This window comes from Seriola dumerili, unplaced genomic scaffold (assembly GCF_002260705.1).
Source record: "Seriola dumerili isolate Sdu_G_001 unplaced genomic scaffold, Sdu_1.0 BDQW01000127.1, whole genome shotgun sequence".
Lineage (NCBI taxonomy): Eukaryota > Metazoa > Chordata > Actinopteri > Carangiformes > Carangidae > Seriola > Seriola dumerili.
Genome location: NW_019174382.1, coordinates 879245 through 897039, shown reverse-complemented (window position 1 = coordinate 897039; position 17795 = coordinate 879245). Strand labels below are relative to the sequence as shown.

At 43.3% G+C, this 17795-nt stretch overlaps 2 protein-coding genes across 2 annotated transcripts in view; one reads left to right on the top strand and one right to left on the bottom strand.

Moving 5' to 3' along the window:
- Positions 1-214: 214 nt before the first annotated feature.
- Positions 215-2395, bottom strand: htr7 (5-hydroxytryptamine receptor 7). Its single transcript, XM_022748663.1, has 2 exons — positions 1923-2395; positions 215-1118 (listed from the first exon to the last, which is right to left on the bottom strand). Exons 1-2 carry the CDS (start codon positions 2393-2395, stop codon positions 215-217), a joined length of 1377 nt encoding a protein of 458 aa, XP_022604384.1.
- Positions 2396-9490: 7095 nt separating this feature from the next.
- The window catches only part of arfgef3 (ARFGEF family member 3), a 40768-nt gene continuing 32463 nt past the window's right edge, over positions 9491-17795 (top strand). The window contains exons 1-5 of the mRNA XM_022748640.1: positions 9491-9650; positions 12059-12110; positions 16799-16880; positions 17133-17273; positions 17594-17662. Coding sequence (XP_022604361.1) covers positions 9566-9650; positions 12059-12110; positions 16799-16880; positions 17133-17273; positions 17594-17662 — 429 coding nt within the window. The 5' untranslated portion in view covers positions 9491-9565. The remainder of the gene's footprint in view (positions 9651-12058; positions 12111-16798; positions 16881-17132; positions 17274-17593; positions 17663-17795) is intronic.

Here is a 17795-nt window from a genome sequence, read left to right as displayed (position 1 = left end):
ACTGTAGTGACGTTCAGGGGCCGTGAGTTCCACCTCCACGCCGTTTGTCTCGGTCCTCAGAAGAATAACCTTCCAGCCAATGACAGGCCTGAACTGCCTCCCCACGCCGCAGCATCATCACACACGTTATGAGAGAAATAACCAGAGTGATGGAGTGGCGGTCTCTGAGTATCACTGGGTGTCCCCCCCCCCCCCATCGCAGTCTGCAGCAGCTTTACACATCAGTGTCTGGTTTCTCCACCAGTTTCAACGCCTCGTGCATCCCCGCCGCCGACAGCTTCCTGTTGATGTTCCTGTAGCGGCAGCGCAGGAGGTTGCTGTACGTCGTCCTCAGGTCGCGGTTGAAAAAAGCGTAAATAAAGGGGTTAATGAGGGAGTTGGCGTAACCGAGCCACAACAGCGTCCTCTCCAGCCAGAGCGGCACGCAGCTGCACTCCACGCCGCAGACGAACGGCCGGGCGGTGGACACCAAGAAGAACGGCAGCCAGCAGAAGCTGAAGGCGCCGACCACGATGCCCAGAGTGGCGGCGGCCTTCTGCTCCCGTTTGAAGATGGACTGGTTTTTCTGTTTCCGGCGCTGGTGGTGCTCGCCGGTCTTGAGGAGGCGGGAGACGCGTGAGCTGCACTCCTCCTCCACCTCGCGCTGGAGCTTCAACGCCGCCGCCACGCAGTCCAAGCTCTCCTCCTCCTCCGCCTCCTCCTCCTGCTCAGCCTCTGTCCCTTCCACACTTCCTGTTTCTCCTGACTCCGTCGGCCGGTGAGGCCCGTGCCCCCCTCGCCCCCCTCTCGGAGCCACCCCTGCTCCGTACTCCCTTTCCCTGGGGAAGCCGGTGATTGTGTGCTTGGCGGCGCTGAGTTTGGCAGCGCGGTAAATCCTGTAGTACATGATCAGCATCACCGACATGGGGATGTAGAACGCCACGGCGGTGGAGTAGACGGTGTAGCCGAAGTCCTGACTGATGAGGCAGACCCTGCCGTCGTTGACGTTCTGCGCCCAGCCGAACAGAGGGGGGAGGGTGATGGAGGCGGAGAGCAGCCACACCGACACGATCATCTTGGCCATGCAGCAGCCGTTCTGCCGGACGGGGTAGGTCAGAGGTTTGGTGATGCCCAAATACCTGCAGGGAGAAACGCAGTCAGAAAAGGCGGGAAAAAAATTCTCCCGCTTTGTTCGACCCTGAGTAACTGATGCTGCCCCCACCCTCATTAATCAAGGTGCCCCCCCCCCCAGGTGGAGAACTGGGCGAAGAGATGAAGAGAGACACCCAACCTTTAAGCCTCAGAGATCCAGACACATGCCCCCCCCCCCCCCCCACCCCCCCCCCCCCCCCACACACACACAACACACACACACACACACACCAGAGCATGTGTGCTCCTACATGATGCCATAACTTTATTAATCATTAGTCATTTCAGCACGTGCCCTCTGAATGTTTTAACCCTTTATGTGAGCGAAGAACTCAGCCGGAAGGTCACAGGTTCGATTCCCACATCAGTCTCTTTGTCTCACCAGTTTTGCCCTTGAGCGGCACCTGAGCCTCAGTGTGCCTCCGCGCTCTGACCTCACTCACTCAAAGCCCGTGTTCCAGCGTCGCGGAGGGTTGAGCGACAAAATAGGCCTTCGGCTGCGGAAAGGGATTTTTGCAGGAACGTCACGTGTCTGGTTAAGATGATGATGATGATGATGATGATGATGCCAAAATGTTTTTACTTCTACATGTGTGTAAAAGTTTAATGAATCATTGATATAAGATAAAGGTATTTTATGGTTTTACATCTTCTCTGGTGATTTCTTTGTCTCGTCTAATTAATGCTGATGAATTAATGAAGTGACGTCAGTGACTGTGGCTGTTGGAGGGTTTTCTGCTTCAGGATAAAAAGCTAAACTTTGTTTGAGGCTGAAAGGAAGTTGGTCTCACCGGTCGATGCTGATGACACACAGAGTCATGATGGACGCGGTGCAGCACATCACATCCATGGCGATAAAAACGTTACAGAAGAACTGTCCGAATATCCACTGACCGCCGATCAGGTCCGTGATACTGACGAACGGCATCACGGCCAGAGCCACCGACAGGTCGGCCACGGCCAGAGACACGATCAGGTAGTTGGACGGCTGGCGCAGCTTCTTGACGAAGCACACGGAGATGACCACCAGCAGGTTCCCGCAGATGGTGGACAGCGTGAGCATGGTGAGCACCCCTCCGATCAGGACCTTCTCCACCCGGCCGTAGCTCAGGATCTGCTCGCCGCACCGCGTCCCGTTCGTCTCCATGACCAGCGGTTGACTGGAGGTGGACGGAGAAGTCGCTGCCGCCGCCGCCGCTGCCGCCTCTGCGGCGCCCTGCGCAATCTTCAGCAGCCGGGGTGCGAGAGCCTCCGAGATCATCATGGTGGTGGAGCCCCCGGGATCTCCACCGCCGACTCTGTCCTCTATCATGAACGACGACCTCATGTTGCCGCCGCCGAAGGTTCCGTTACTCGCTCCCGCAACAACCATTGTGCTGCCCCCGGTTCCTTTTCATCCATGGACATGGAGAGCGGTCCGGGGGTGACATAGACGCGCACAGATGTGCCGGTGCTGATGTGAGAAATGAGTAATTCCTTTCCACAGCCCCCCCTCAGGGTGAACTACTCTGACATGCCGTCTTTCCCTCCATAAAGCCTCGACGCCTCAATTCTTCTATTTAGAGCCACACTCGTCATTACGCACGTGGCGCGCCGCAGGCATATTCCCAAAATACCTGACCTATAAAATACCATTTGATTTCCTGTTGTCTGTGGACACTCTGGATTCCATCACGCGCTTCAGCCCTGATGTGCACGAAAGCTGAAACTTAAAAACCGCAGTGCGCGCACATATATCACGAAAAAAGTTGATGTGTGACGTCAGAAGACGCGTTGGGTAGCCTATAGGCTGCCGGGTACCGTGTGTCTGAACGTGCAACACAAACAAAAATCTCATGGAGTTCTTTCTGCTGCAAATATCTTGGCAAGGACAGAGCGCATGTCCATGGATGACCGTGCGTAATTACGCAGAATGAAGAAATGTTCTGTCGATTTCAAATGCGTTTTGGCATCTTCTGTGTTCTTGAGGGTTTCTCTCTTTCTCTACACACGCGCGCGCGCACACACACACACGCGCGCACATGCACAGGAGAGAGAGGGAGAGAGACAAAGGGTGAGATTACATAGAATGTGAATGGACAATAAATGAAGGTGAAAGAGCGGGAAAAAATAATTCAAATAATCCATCCAGACAATCAGTGGAAGCTTCTGTCATATTTCTGGATGATAACTGTTGTTGTTGTTGTTGTTGTTGTTGTTGTTGTTGTTGTTGTTGTTTGTGTCGTTCCACTTTGATCGGAAAAGACAGAGATGGAGAAGTGACTTTTCTTTTCCTTCATGAGCTTTGATTTAAAGATCTGTTGCTCCCTCTGTGACCCAGGAGAGAGGGAGTGCCTTCAATCACTGTTGTTATTTACAGTTCAGGCGGAGACGTTAAATCACGGGTGTAAAGACTCGATGTGCGGCCGCCTTCATCTCGCTCCTAAGACCGATGAGATTTATGGACGTGGAGGTGAGAGCGGGAACTCAAACTGTTCCCGGAGACTTTTCATCATTTTCTAATCTGAACTCAATTATTCCATGAAAAGGCCATGCGTGGCTGTGATGCTAATGCCACTGGTAGCCTTGGATAGCAGCGCCCCCAAGTGGCCGCGCGCCTCTAGTGCAGGTTGGACTGATGGAATTCCCATAAGAGATGATATGTTTTTATAATTGTCATTGTTATAATTTCAGTTTTCAAACTGGAGAGAAACTGTACAGTTTATTTTTTTAATTTTAATTTAATCTGGATTTAATCAGGAAGTTTCGCTGAGATTAAAATGTCTTTTCCAAGAGAGACCTGCACTGTAAAAAAGAAATCGTGAAAAAAAACGATCAAATGAAACAAAAAACATAAAATTAAAGTAAAATGTCCTAATTCCAATAAAGTGTAAAAACAATAACTTTACAGAAAGTTTCATTAATATTTCTACAGAGAAAAACTGTTATTTTACAGATTTTTCCTAAATGATTATGATCAAACTCCTTCAATAAAGTGACGCCACTAAAGTTTCTGCAGAGAAACTTTTTCCTAATAATAAAATTAAGTGTCAATCAATGAAATATTAACACAAGCTTCATATTGTAAAGTAAACCTTTTGTTTTGAAGACAAAGTAAAAAATACTGTGTAAAACAGATTAAATCATCTCAAACTTCAACTTGCAGTATTTGTGTCAACATTGAATCTTTAAGTGTAAAGTAATGTTAAAACCTGTAGAAGCTCAATCTAAATACAATATTTACTGATTCAGATTCAGATCAATTTTCTTACATTTCTCATAAAATATAATAAACTGAAGAAATGCTAATTAAACTGTTAAGTCTCTGTATGTAGTCTTTCAACTAAAGTGGGGTTGGAAACTTAATTACAAATAACATACGCACCACTATTGACTTTATAACACTTTTATTTAATATATTCAGATGTAAATTTACAATATCAACCAATTATTCACAAATAGTTCTTCAGAGCCCCGGGATGATCTGAAGAACTAAAACTGGCATTTCTCCATTGGTCTATCTGACCTGTTAAGGTTCCTATAATGAGGAGGTGATGATGTCACCTCTGAAAGAGGGGGGGCTGTGGAGCTGAGGGGGGGTGGTCTGTTGTTTTTTAGCTTGTATCTTCCAATTCAGTTTTATTTTGAGCGTACTGCCAAGCTCCTGGCAACACCTGCCTGACAGAGCAGGAGGAAGAGCGAGGTGTCTTCCCTCCCAGAGACCAGGAGAGGCAGCCCAGGTGACAGCTCAAGGCAGCGACGGGGAAGAACACCTCCTGTCCTGGGAAGGAGAGTCTCCAGAGGTGAGAGTCACTTCAGATATCACTGTTTCCTCTCATGAATATCAGATACTGCAAACTTTTTTTGTTTGAAGTTTGAAGTTTGATGTGATGAAAGAAAGTTTGTTACATTTCATCCAGAATCACAAAGTTTGAATGTAGAAGTCACATTAATGTAAAACTAATAAGATTCACCCTGAAATTACAGAGAAGATCTTTAAATTGTTCATATGGACATTAACCTTTATAATAACAAGCTACATTTTTAATTACAGATAATTACNTGTGGAGCTGAGGGGGGGTGGTCTGTTGTTTTTTAGCTTGTATCTTCCAATTCAGTTTTATTTTGAGCGTACTTCCAAGCTCCTGGCAACACCTGCCAGACAGAGCAGGAGGAAGAGCGAGGTGTCTTCCCTCCCAGAGACCAGGAGAGGCAGCCCAGGTGACAGTTCAAGGCAGTGACGGGGAAGAACGCCTCCTGTCCTGGGAAGGAGAGTCTCCAGAGGTGAGAGTCACTTCAGATATCACTGTTTCCTCTCTTGAATATCAGATACTGCAAACTTTTTAGTTTGAAGTTTGAAGTTTGATGTGATGAAAGAAAGTTTGTTACATTTCATCCAGAATCACAAAGTTTGAATGTAGAAGTCACATTAATGTAAAACTAATAAGATTCACCCTGAAATTACAGAGAAGATCTTTAAATTGTTCATATGGACATTAACCTTTATAATAACAAGCTACATTTTTAATTACAGATAATTACTGTCATGTTACATAGATTTGTATGTGATTTAAGAAAGAAGAAAAAATATTGTATAAATAATACAATCATTTGTCTTTACAGAAATGGGAAATAAATGTAATTCATTATTATTGGCATGATGCTTAAAACAGAAGTTTGGCTGTTAATTCACATCATCTCTGTCATTTTACAGACTTTTGTTCACACTTTTAAAAAACTGAAAATTACTGTCAGAAAATTGAGTTATTTTCCGTAAAATTAGAATTTTTTTTACGGTGTGAGAACAAGAAGCAGACACACGAGAAGATCAACAACTAAGAAACAAAGAATTAACAAAAACATTCACTATAATCATAAAATACATCAAATAATAAAGATTTAAAATCTCCTAGGGAAATGTAAGACCCGATCACCAACCCATTCAAATGGTGCAAGGCACCTGAAACCAGTTCTGCCAGTGTTAGTGTGAACCTGAGGGATGTCGAGGGTGAAGTAGTGACTGGATCGTGTTCTGTGGATTATATAAGATAATAATGTATTAAGGCCTATAATAGATGTAAGTTTACATTTACAGGTCATTAAAGGTTGACCTGGGCGCTCCTGTCAAACTGTTGTTCACTGTTGTTCCTTTTTGGCCTGTGACTCATTAAAATAAAACAATATCATTATTTATTAAATAACAAGAAATGTATAATGTTTCATTGACGTTAACTGACACAATAAACTTCAAATAAAGCAAAACAATATCACCTGATGAGCACAGATCACAGGTTATAGCAGGTCAACCAACGAGTGACCTTCATTGTTTTGGAATGACATGCAGCAGCAGATCAGGATGTAAAGTAGGTGTCCACATACTTTTGGCCATATAAGCGATCGCTAAGTCTGAATCCTTTATTGTAATATTAGAGAAACGTGTCTTGCAGACATTAAAGCTTCATATTTCAAACACAAATCAGCAGAAATATAAAGCATCTTGGGACATTAGCAGCTCACGTTACAACAAACATGGAAGAATGTGTCTCCGGTTGTTTTTGCCTCGACACTCAGACACGCCTTTAACTGGAATCACGTCCGTTCTGTCCTGTTTAAATCAAAGATATTTATCTGTAACTTCCTCTTAAAAACTTTAGAATAAGAGAAACTTCCTGCTCTGTTGTCGTCTTTGCAAGAATCTCATTAATTTCATAATTAAAGTCATGTTTGGAAGAACTGTACCAGAGTAAAACCTGTCATGTTCATCACTCTCAGACCTCAGTTCTTCAAGCCTTTATATTCTTCTTCAGTTTTTATACACCTGCTGGGATTTAACATAATGACCTTTGATACCTGTTGTTCACCGACCATCTGTGACTCCTGCATTCATTTTATTATATTTCCTTCCCTTAGTTTCCATACGAATAGGTGAGGTGAAGCCATGAATATATGAATACATAAACTCATAAATGACTGAATATTAATCATCTGCCTCATTCTCACACAAATTGTTTACCGAGCACATTACAGCTGTTTATGAAGGTTGTGTTTTTGTTGCCGTGGTATTGGAAATCTTTTTGTTATGAAATTTTGATTTATATTGTTGTCTTGCAAGTAATTAGAAAATATTAACCAATAATATCAAAAAAACATTTTAGGATAAAGTTGTGATTTATTAAAGAATGCAGCACAGATATCATCACAGGCACTGGCCGTAAGGTGTTAGGTGTTATCTTTACTTTGTGATTGTCATATATGACTGGTGCCATTAGCAGCTCATGCCGGGTCAATGCTTTAAAGGTGCAATTAGAGATGTGGCCAGAATTTCACTTTAAAATGTTCAATAATGAATTAACACAATCGACAGTGTGTGAAGGAGCCACAGTGATGATGTCATGATCAAGACCTCCATCTGTTGTATTTCAGAGTCATCTACTGAAATGAGCATGCTAACCAACTAGCCGCAACCCGGGCCGTGTTGTAATACCACTTTGTGACACTAGATGCTGTGAGTCAGTGGAGCGTCACGTCTGCCCTCAGTCCCACGAAGAAGAAGAGCTTCCTCCAGAGCTTGAAGTTACGCTGCAGCTCCCGACTAAAAAACAACAATTCCTGACTGACATGATAGAAACGCAGAGATGTCTGAAGCTCCTAGAGAACGATCTTTATTTCCATCCTGAAGAACCGCTCCGACATGAAACCACGTTCAACGGCAAAGAGGCAAAACACGGTGAATGCTGGTGTGTTTTTCCACCGGCAGCTCCGGGTGAAGAGATGAGACTTCTCTGTTAGACTGATGACTGACATCTAATGTTGGTCTGTAGCTTAAACTATCATCAATGCAAATGACAAACCGCACTGACGAACACTTCATAAATGTATGGTTGATGATGTCGACAGATGTTTTAGTGATGTAATAGAATTCAGCCTGTTCCTGCAGCTGTTGTCCAGAACCAGCAGGTTCAGGATCCACTGTCTAATACTGTATTTATTTTATCATATTCATATCCATCCTCACAATTTATTATACTCACACAACAGACCTGACAACATGTTTGAACATAAAGAACTTGTATGATCTAAAGGAATTGTCCTATCACATGTTTGTCTGTATCAGGACCAGAAGTCCAGTCCAACCACCAATGATGGTCCGGCACCTGCCTTTTCTTCTGCATCTGTCATCAATCATCAACCACATCACATCAACACCTTGAGGTATGATCCCTGCACGTGACAGATATTGTCTGTACTGTGACATGTTGCACATCCTGTTCAGCAGGAGTTTTGTCAACACTTTTGTACACAGTTTTTTTCATAGTTTTATTTTTTGAATACGTGTATCTATGTATATTAATCTTTTTGACTGTTGCAGTATTTTACCTTTTTATTGTTATTTCCTGTTAATATGTTTATTGGATACTGCACCAAACACCGAGCCAAATATCTTCCTGGCAATAAACCTTATTACTGATTCTGCCTTTGTGATGATGTCATCATCCCTTCCTCATGCTGCTGTAGCCCGACACCCATGTGTCCTGCAGGATCCCCTTGGCTTCATATTTATATAGGTAAATAAAAACATAGTGTTTGTGCTACTAGTTCTTTCTTTCAGTGCTATAAACAATTTTAGCTATTAACAGTAAATGCAAATATAAATAATAAATTAAGAGGAACATGAGGAAAACAACAACATGACAGCATTAAAACATAAAAAATAAATAAATGACAGAATTTTAAAGAATGTGAAAATAAAGTTTTTTATTAAGAATTTTATTTTATAAAATGATCTTGGTGTGAAAAGGCTTTTATTGTGAAGGCAGCTCCGTGTGAGCTTCCTCCACCTGTCGCCCCGCTGAGAGGAAATCCCGTTCCAGTGACTCCACTCATCCCTGCCGCAGTTTGAAGCTCCCCCGCAGGGACACGGTGTAAATACTGTGTTGCCAGGTTGGAGTGAAATCCTCCTTTCAGCGGGCGGCTCTCTTCATGTGGCGCTGCCGCGTGTTGCCTTCGTGTGCGGGACGGAAGGAACCGGATCTGGACTCCGTGAGGAGCTGGAGTATCAGCTGGACCGGATTTTGAAAACACGGTAGTGCAGAGGAGTAAACGACAGGCGGCAGAGGAAGAGAAGGGCGTTTGTTGAGTGAATCCACCCGCCGCCGGAGCGGTGACAGTTCATGTTGATCACCTGTCGGGTGTCAGGTGATCTTCGCTGACCCGCCTGGAGGCCACGGCGGCGGATTGAAGCTGAAACCGCGGACGCTTCCTCCCTCCACCTTCAGAGGGACTGACGGCTGCTGGCCTGACATCATCGGCTGCTCGTTGGGAATGAATCATCGCCTTCATCAGGGGGGGTTAAGAGATGCTGTCACTGTCCCTGCACCCTTAAACCACAACACACAGACCCGCACTAACCCGCCCAGCGCCTGAGATCATTCCGCGCTTCACTCCGGGAGCCGGGATGGAGGAAATCCTGAGAAAGCTGCAGAAAGACGCGTCCGGCCACAAGCACAAAGGCATCCGAGACGCCTGCGTCTACGCCTGCGGTGAGTGCACAGCAGTGGGGGGGCGTTTAGGGGGGGGGGCTGTATTCACCTGCTAGCTTCTGGGAACCAGAGCAGCTACACTATAATCCCACAGGCCCAGAGATATTAACAGACACCGCGAGATCTGGAGGAAAATCAGTGTTTCTCTAAGAATTGATTTTAGGTGATCAATAATTAAAGGGGGGTTTGTGTCCATATGGTGGTGGGAAGCACCGTCATCCAAATCAGGAATCAGCTGCACCTGCTTTATTTATGTACAGAGAGTGAAACCAAGTCGTTTTCATTTCACTTGTTTTTCTTTATTTTATTTCCTTTTAATCAATTTTTAAGAATTTCGCCACTTTCTCAATGCAAGATGACTTCCTGTAAGGAAAGTCTTATTTTCTGCTGGGCACTTAAATGCATCATTTTTGAACACTTTCACCTGCTCAGAATATAATTTCACTAACTTGTAGTTTCTGTTAGAAAACATCCGTCAAACATCTTAAATATGTAAATGTGTAATATTTGTACCTATAATGTACATACCTGCTACCACCTACTTTATTCTATTGTTATACTTGTTGTTTTCTTCCACCTCGTTTTCCTTTGCTGCTGTAGCAAGTGAATTTCCTGCGTGTGGGAATAATAAAGGATTATCTTTTCTTTCTTTTCTTTCTTTTCTTTTCTTTTCTTTTCATTTTAAGAAACTGTAATTTCATGGGAAAATGTTGATTTTTTTACTGTAGGAGAAAGTTTTTTTATTAAACCTTTTTTATTTAATCAAATTTAACGGCAGCGTGACGAGAATAAACCAGGTTCAGGAAGATTTCCCTCTCCGTCACCATGACGTCAGTTACCTGAGGACAGGTAGCACAGTGAGACACAGACACATCACAGAACAGCAGGAGCACTAAGTCATGCAGCGCCATGTTTCTGAAGTCTAATGAGGATTTCTAAATATAGAGCTTTATGTGTCGTGGTATGATGACGTCACACAACAGCTCACTCTGGTGTTTGAGCGGTTTGAGCTTTAGTGTGTGTGAATGTTTTAAAAGAAGGTGAGACGGATGAAAGAGAGGACGAGAGGCTGTTTGTCTTTGTAATCACAGGCTCAGTTCACAGCAGCAGAACAACAGTCATCAACACTGATGTGTGCTGACTCACCACGCTTCGTCCTCTGCTGACGGACAGTGTGGAAACCAAGAGGAGCTTTTCAGACGCTCCACAGTTCAGTGCTTCCTCTGAAACCTCCTGTCGTTCGTGACGAGCTGAGACTCCATAGAAAAGATGATTTAAAGACGTGGGAAAAAGCAGTTTCCACTGACGTCAGTGCTGATATTAATGCTGATGATGGTCAGTCTGACCTTTAGCTCTGCGAGGAGAGAGCGGCTTCAGATTGTGCTGATGGAGGGAGAATCATGCCGTTACACACACACACACACACACACACACACACACACACACACACACAATTCAAGGGCATGTTTAAACCCTAATTGGCCAATCACCAAACTGGACTGCAGAACTTGAACTCATGCACGTGGCAGCAAAAGCCTCACCCTCTTCAGCATAAAAGTCATTTTAATTGTTTAAAATAATATTTAACTGACTTTAACACAATGCAGTATTGAGGGGAGAATACAGAGTAATGTAATAATAGTTACACATTCATTTATTGTTATAGTCATTTTATGACACACTTGGACACAAAAGGCAGCGTTTAGGAACATGCTATTTAGCGTTAGCATGTGCTAAAAATATTGGAAACTCATAGTCGTCTCTTAATGTGAAAGATGCCCACCTCACACACACACACACACACACACACATGGAAATATATAGTGCATGGTGACAGGCTGAGCAGAGTAGCTCTCATATTTCAACTTCCTGTTAAGAGAAATGCTGCAGTTCGTCCCTTTTTAGTTGTAAAGATGAGACCGAGGGGAAAGCTCTGGACTGTTCACAGTCTGACTTTATGTTTGATATTTAGCGCCGTTAAAGGATTCAGCTGCAGCTTTCAGACGTAAATCTTTAAAGAACGAGTTGTTAATTCATACTTTGATTTTTAAAACAGACTCAGTAGTTTCTATGACACAGCTGCTCCCTGTAGTTTCTGTTAAGTAGTTACTCCAACAGTTTGTCGGGGCAGCAGGACGGTGTGTTCATGGTCACCCAGTGCAACAGTGGGGCTCACTGATGTTTTCCTCTTCTTCTGTGTTTTTTTTGAAGTGTTGATCCATGAGAAGATATATTTGTACATTTGAAATGCAGCTAATGCTCTGTGCTAACCAGCTCTGCTAACAGTGTTGTGTTGGGAGCTCAACAAACAGAATAAATGTTTTCTTATGGTTTCCGTGAATGTAATCACACACATCTGTTTGTATCTTATAAATCACAGTGTCTCTTTTTCTTCTTTTAAATGACAGAAACCCTCGAGTCTCAGAATGGATCCGCCAAGATTTCTCCTTCTCAGCTTCGGTGAGTTAAATGACGGATTTATTTTCATTTCAACTCAAAGTTTCAAAGGCAGGAAGTTAAACTTGTTTTAATCTCTGTAGCAGAAGCCGACTGAACAGAACCTGAAACACTAATGTTGAACTGATGGAGTGTGATTATTGTATAATTACTGAACACAATAATCATAAAACCAGCAGCTGATCGTTGGCTGCAGAGTTTCAGTCAGAGCAGTTGAAAAGCTGTTAATGAGTCAGTTTGTTCGTACAGCTGCTGTTCACACTCCCTCTTTGCATTTACTCAACCAGGGAACTGATAAGCTCTCTGAACCCTTCACACAGTGTGTGTGTGTGTGTGTGTGTGTGTGTGTGTGTGTGTGTGTGTGTGTGTGTGTGTGTGTGTGTGATTTGAATGAATTTAAATGATTCCTGGGTTGATGATGTGATAATGCAAATGTTGAACTTAACCAGTGAACTCAGGCTGCACAGGCCCTTTAAAGCTTAAACAACGACGACAGTTAAACATATAATATATAATATATATATATAATATATATGTATATATATATATATAATATAATATAATATATATGAATGTAGACGACAGGAGCTGGAGACAGAAACGTCTTCTGTCTCAGACTAATACAACAATCCTGTAACAAACACTGACTTTGTGAAGCTTAAACAGCTGTTGATCACAGCTGTGGGGATTCACCTGACAGCAACAGCCCATAATATTTAAATTATTATTTTCAGTTTTAGGTTCTTTTTTTTAAGTTTTTGGGGCATTTTTCTGAGAAGAGAGACAGGAAACGTGGGGACAGAGAGCAGGGTCAGAGTCCGGACCAGTAGCTGCTCAGGGAGTTTGTCGCCCTCCGTCTGCAGGATTTAAAAAGAAGCAGATTTTCACTCTGTTACTAGTTTACAGTGAATGAGGCTCCAGGGCAACATTCACACCTCATAAAATAGAAATACTAATAGAAAAGAAAAGAAATGGGCTCCACTGGGACCAATGACAGAGAGACACTGATGGAGCAGGTAAAAACTTTATGGAGCCAGTAGTCCTCATGGTACAGAAGCCCTGAGAGGCAAGTGATTTTTATTATCTGTATGAACAAACTCCAAGAGGCAAGTGCTGTTTTTGGGGAGAAAGAAAGAAAGAAAGAAAGAAAGAAAGATTGTGGCCGGTTGCTTTCACCTGAACGCTGTACTGTCTCACCTGTGGGCGGTCCCTGTAAATGTGGGCGGAGCCAGCAGTTTACAAGCACATGGCCAGATATATTTTGGCCAGATACCAAAACAAAGACCAGAGAAGCTCAGATTACATCACACACAGAGGGGGCGTGGCTTCGCTCTCTGCTCTGGACGCCATCACTCCACTGTATCTTTACATTTGTTAACTGCTGTTTTATTCTTTAAAATCTCACATATATGTATAATATATATAACCTTTAAACTACAGTTTGTGCCAGTTTCACCTTTACACTCAATACAGTCATTAAACCTAAACAAACAAACAGTGTCAACAACTCGTGTGAGAAACTCCTGAAAATCAGATTTGATTTAAAAATGATTGTTCACAGTGTCTGTCGCCAGAGAGCTGTTGATTTCCAATATGGCTGCCAGGAGCTGTACTTAAAGTTAAAGTCCACTCCCACTCAACATCCCAGAGTGTCACTGTAGGAACACAGGAACATGTTTCATCATGTAAGATTCTCCCACTTTGTACAGAGCTGAAGCTTCCTTTAGTTTCTCCACATGTTCAGAGTTTAAATGTGAAATAAATGGAGATCTGCTGCCGGACTGTGATGAAGGAGCCATAAATATTCTGGAGGCTGTCGCAGCTCAACGCTCCATAAATAATTCACCCAATAACCTCTTTTGTTTTATTAGAGATTATTAGATGAAATATTGATGCTAATGTCTTTGTGATGTTGTGCGATGGTTGTCGACCAGCGCGCTCCTCCGTCTCTCCAAAAAGGATTTCAGACCACTTACTACGAAATGAGCTCTCAGCCACTCGAACACTCGTACAAACTGAGTGACAGAACAAAACAGGATGAAGTGATGGTTCTCTGTGGAGATCGGCTGGGATGGGACGTCCTTGATTGACAGAATGATGACAGTGTTGATCATGAAAATGCAGAATTAACTTGAAAATGAATGTTTTTTTATTAATTCTGCCTTAGAAATCATTTGAAAAACAACAGTTTTGGTGGTTTTATGAACATTTCTGAGCAGCTGATGAATAAGTTTGAAGTTGTTTTAGATTCCGGATTAATTTTCTATTTATTTTCAAGGTTTCTTATATTTATTTGAGGCTGGATGTGTGTGTCGTCTCTTTGTCGTTTTCTGTCGTGCTCATGAATAAAGTCTCAGCTCAGTGATACTGTTGGAGCTGCCGTGCGGCCGTTGGAAACAGCGTGGTTGTGACAGCTCGGAGACGAAGCTCAGTCGCCTGTTATCAGCAGCCGAGCGGCTGTGACTCAGACCACTACAAATAATAGGAGGGCGAGAGAGAGCAGGAGAAAACAAGGGCAGGAAAGGGTGAAGAACGTTTCAGCTACAGTTAAATGTATTGTGGAAATCCCTTGTAGCTTTCTGAATTTTATATATTTAAGTTATTGGTTGTATAATGTGTTTTTCTGTTGCTGCTTCAGTCCCCTCTGCAGGGATCTTTCTTCTTTAGCTCTTCATTTTGTTCCCTGTGAAGCGTCCTACCTTCATCTGAACATGTCTAAGACTAAAGATCTGATAATTGATTTCAGAAGACGAGCCAACACACATGAAGTCACATCAGTTAAAGGTCAAACAGTCACTGTGTACAATCCTACAAACACAAGTTGTTAAACTGTGAAGCTGTGTGCTTGTTGTGTCTGAGAAAACTGTCCCATTTCCACATTGACAAGACCGTGATGATTTTATTCTGCCGTGCTTTTATTGAATCGATTTGAATCTGTCTCTCTGCTTTGGGAATCTGTCTTTAAAGAGCAGGAATTCTCTGAATCAAGTCATAGTTTAACGCAGCGTCCCTGTGCACTACAGCTACAGCAGCTGGCTCCATTTTACACGACAACTCCCGACCTTTGAACAGTGAATTTCAGCTTTTTCCTTCTGGATAAAGGTTCATCGTCCCCAAAGTGTAGAAGAAATTGGTACAAAGAGCTTTGAAAAAAGGAAAAACCCCTATGATGATGTGATTTTTACTGCAATACCAAGCAATAATGTTCCCTCACGTCTGGAGAATATGATCTACAGGCCGGGGCGACTTGGATATGGATTTGGATAATAATTTTGATTAATGGTGCAGCTTTACTTTTAATACAAGTTCTAAACTGATAAACTGACAGTCCAAACTTCTCAGGGAATCTCAGGTGGTCAGGTAGATGTTCTGTGTGAGTTCAGGAATGAAATATTGAATCCTGAATCTTGACAACTTGGAATTTGGGCTTTTGGGGATTTTGGGCTTCATAAATGAACTTTAGTGGAGAGCAGAGAAATTCTTTAGTTATTACTGGAGATTAGTTTTTAGTTTTACAGTCACTTTCTCTCTTGCTCGTGCCAGTAAAGTGTGTTTTGTACTGGAGGCAGTGACGAGGGAAGCTTCTCACATCAGCTGATCATTGTGATCCAGACAGTGATGATCAAGGAGAGACAAGAGCTGGGAAGGAGACGGAGATACAGAGATACAGAGAGACAGAGATACAGAGATACAGAGAGACAGAGATACAGAGAGTCATAGATACAAAAAGAGAGAAACAAAGAGACAGAACCAGATAGAAAAATACAGTCAGATAAAAAGAGACTGAGAGACACAGAGAGTCAGAGATACAAAGACAGAGAGTCAGAGATACAAAGATACAGAGAGTCAGAGATACAGGGAGACAGAGTCAGATAGAGACAGAGAGACAGATTCAGAGAGTCAAAGATACAGAGAGACAGATTCAGACCTCAATTAGAGAAGCTCTGTTTGACTCTGTGGTGGATGAAATGTGAAGCTCGTGCAGCTCGTTGTGTAAATGAGGTTGTGAACTTGAAGTATTTACGGGATCTCAGAGCAGGAGTTTATGGTTGGTGATGAAGGTGGAGACTGAGACCTGATCGGTTTTCCCTCCACTCTTCCAAAACCTCACTTCCTATTAAATATTGAAGCGGTGGGACGACAGCGGCTCTCTCAGATTCAAACAGCAGGTAAACACTTCCTGCAGCTCGCTCTGCAGAGGTGAGCCGAGGTTTGTTTTATACTGTAGCACATACTGTATCTGGATGAAAACAGGTCGCTGCTGTTTTTACTGTTATATTTCAAATCTGGTCTGAGCTTGTGATGCGCCTGCTCATTGGTCGGTGGGTCGTTTCCTGACTGACAGGATCAACAGTGTTTGAGAGCACAACTCGAATGAACGAGCAATTTGAAAACAAATAAAGGAGCGTGGCTCTTTGTCTGTGAAATCTGATCTGAACTAAACCACTCAGATTATCTCTCCCTAATGGTGGATATGATAAAAACCCCGGTGGCACCTCGGCGGCTCGCCTGGTCCTAACTGCAGCGGCCACGGGTTCGAGTCCGTCCTTCTCATCCCTTCTCTCTCTCTCTCTCTCTCTCTCTCTCTCACTGTCAGATGGTTTTTAAGGCAAACATCCAAAAAATAACTTGAAATGGAATATAATATTTATAAAAATGCTACTGTAACACAGTTGTTTGTGTGTTTCCAGAGAGCGCTGCCTGCTTCCTCTACAGATGGCTCTGGAGTCCAAAAACACCAAACTGGGCCAGACGGCGCTCACTGGGATGCAGGTACCAGAAGATACAGCAAGAAAATTGAACCCTTGTTCTTTCTTTTATTCTTCTTTACTTTCAAAACGTCTGGTTCTGCAAAGAATCAGTGGAACACAGAAACTCTGAGGGGCGAGGGAAAACAAAACTTTTGCCAGTATCAGTTTTTTTTTCTTCATCTGTGTAGACAAACCCCCCGAGAGGCAAGTGAATAGTGTTTTTCACGTTTGATCGCCCGATGTTTTGACCTAATGCCGTCTTTCCCCTGGACAGAAGCTCCTGTGTGAGGACAGGTTTGTGGGCGGTGTTGGCGTGGAGGTGGAGGTCCTGGAGAAGCAGCTGCTGAGCCAGATGTTGGAGGCCATCAGAATCACCCCGTCTCTGCATGAAGACCTGCAGGTGGAAGTCATGAAGGTAAGAAGATGAGCTGATTTCCTCCAGATCTCTGCAGCGTCGGCCACTGGAGACTGAACCGATGTGTGTTAAAATGTTTTTCTGCAGAATACCTCGGTGCACGCTCAGTCTGCAGCAGACACACACTAACATGAGGAAAGGAATGTAAATGCACTTTGAGCTGAACTGCTCTGCATGAAGAAAACACTTCCTGCATCGCAGCTCTTCCTGTTTTGTGTCCTCTCGTCTTCATACCTCTTGCTGCTTTGTGTCTCTTCTATCTATGTCCATCTCACTGCAGAGAATAATAGACACCTTGTGTTCCTGTGTCCTGTGTGCAGGTCCTGCTGTGTATCACCTACTCACCAAACTTTGACATTAATGGAGACTCCATCCTGCGGATCGCTGAGGTAGGACGGCCCGAGTCTGTGTGACACACATCAGACTCAGAGACAGTTGTATTTGGAAATGCATCTGAGATGTTTAATCACTGATCTTTCTGTTGATTTATATGGATGTGAAAGTATCAAAGCCTCAGTCCAC

What these genes read in the sequence shown, in the direction of transcription:
- htr7 (XM_022748663.1), bottom strand. Translation starts at nt 2,395, where the DNA reads ATGATGATCTCGGAGGCTCTCGCACCCCGGCTGCTGAAGATTGCGCAG. An exon ending in TGTGTCATCAGCATCGACCG is followed by an intron (nt 1,119 to 1,922) that starts GTGAGACCAACT and finishes TTCTCCCTGCAG; the next exon opens with GTATTTGGGCATCACCAAAC.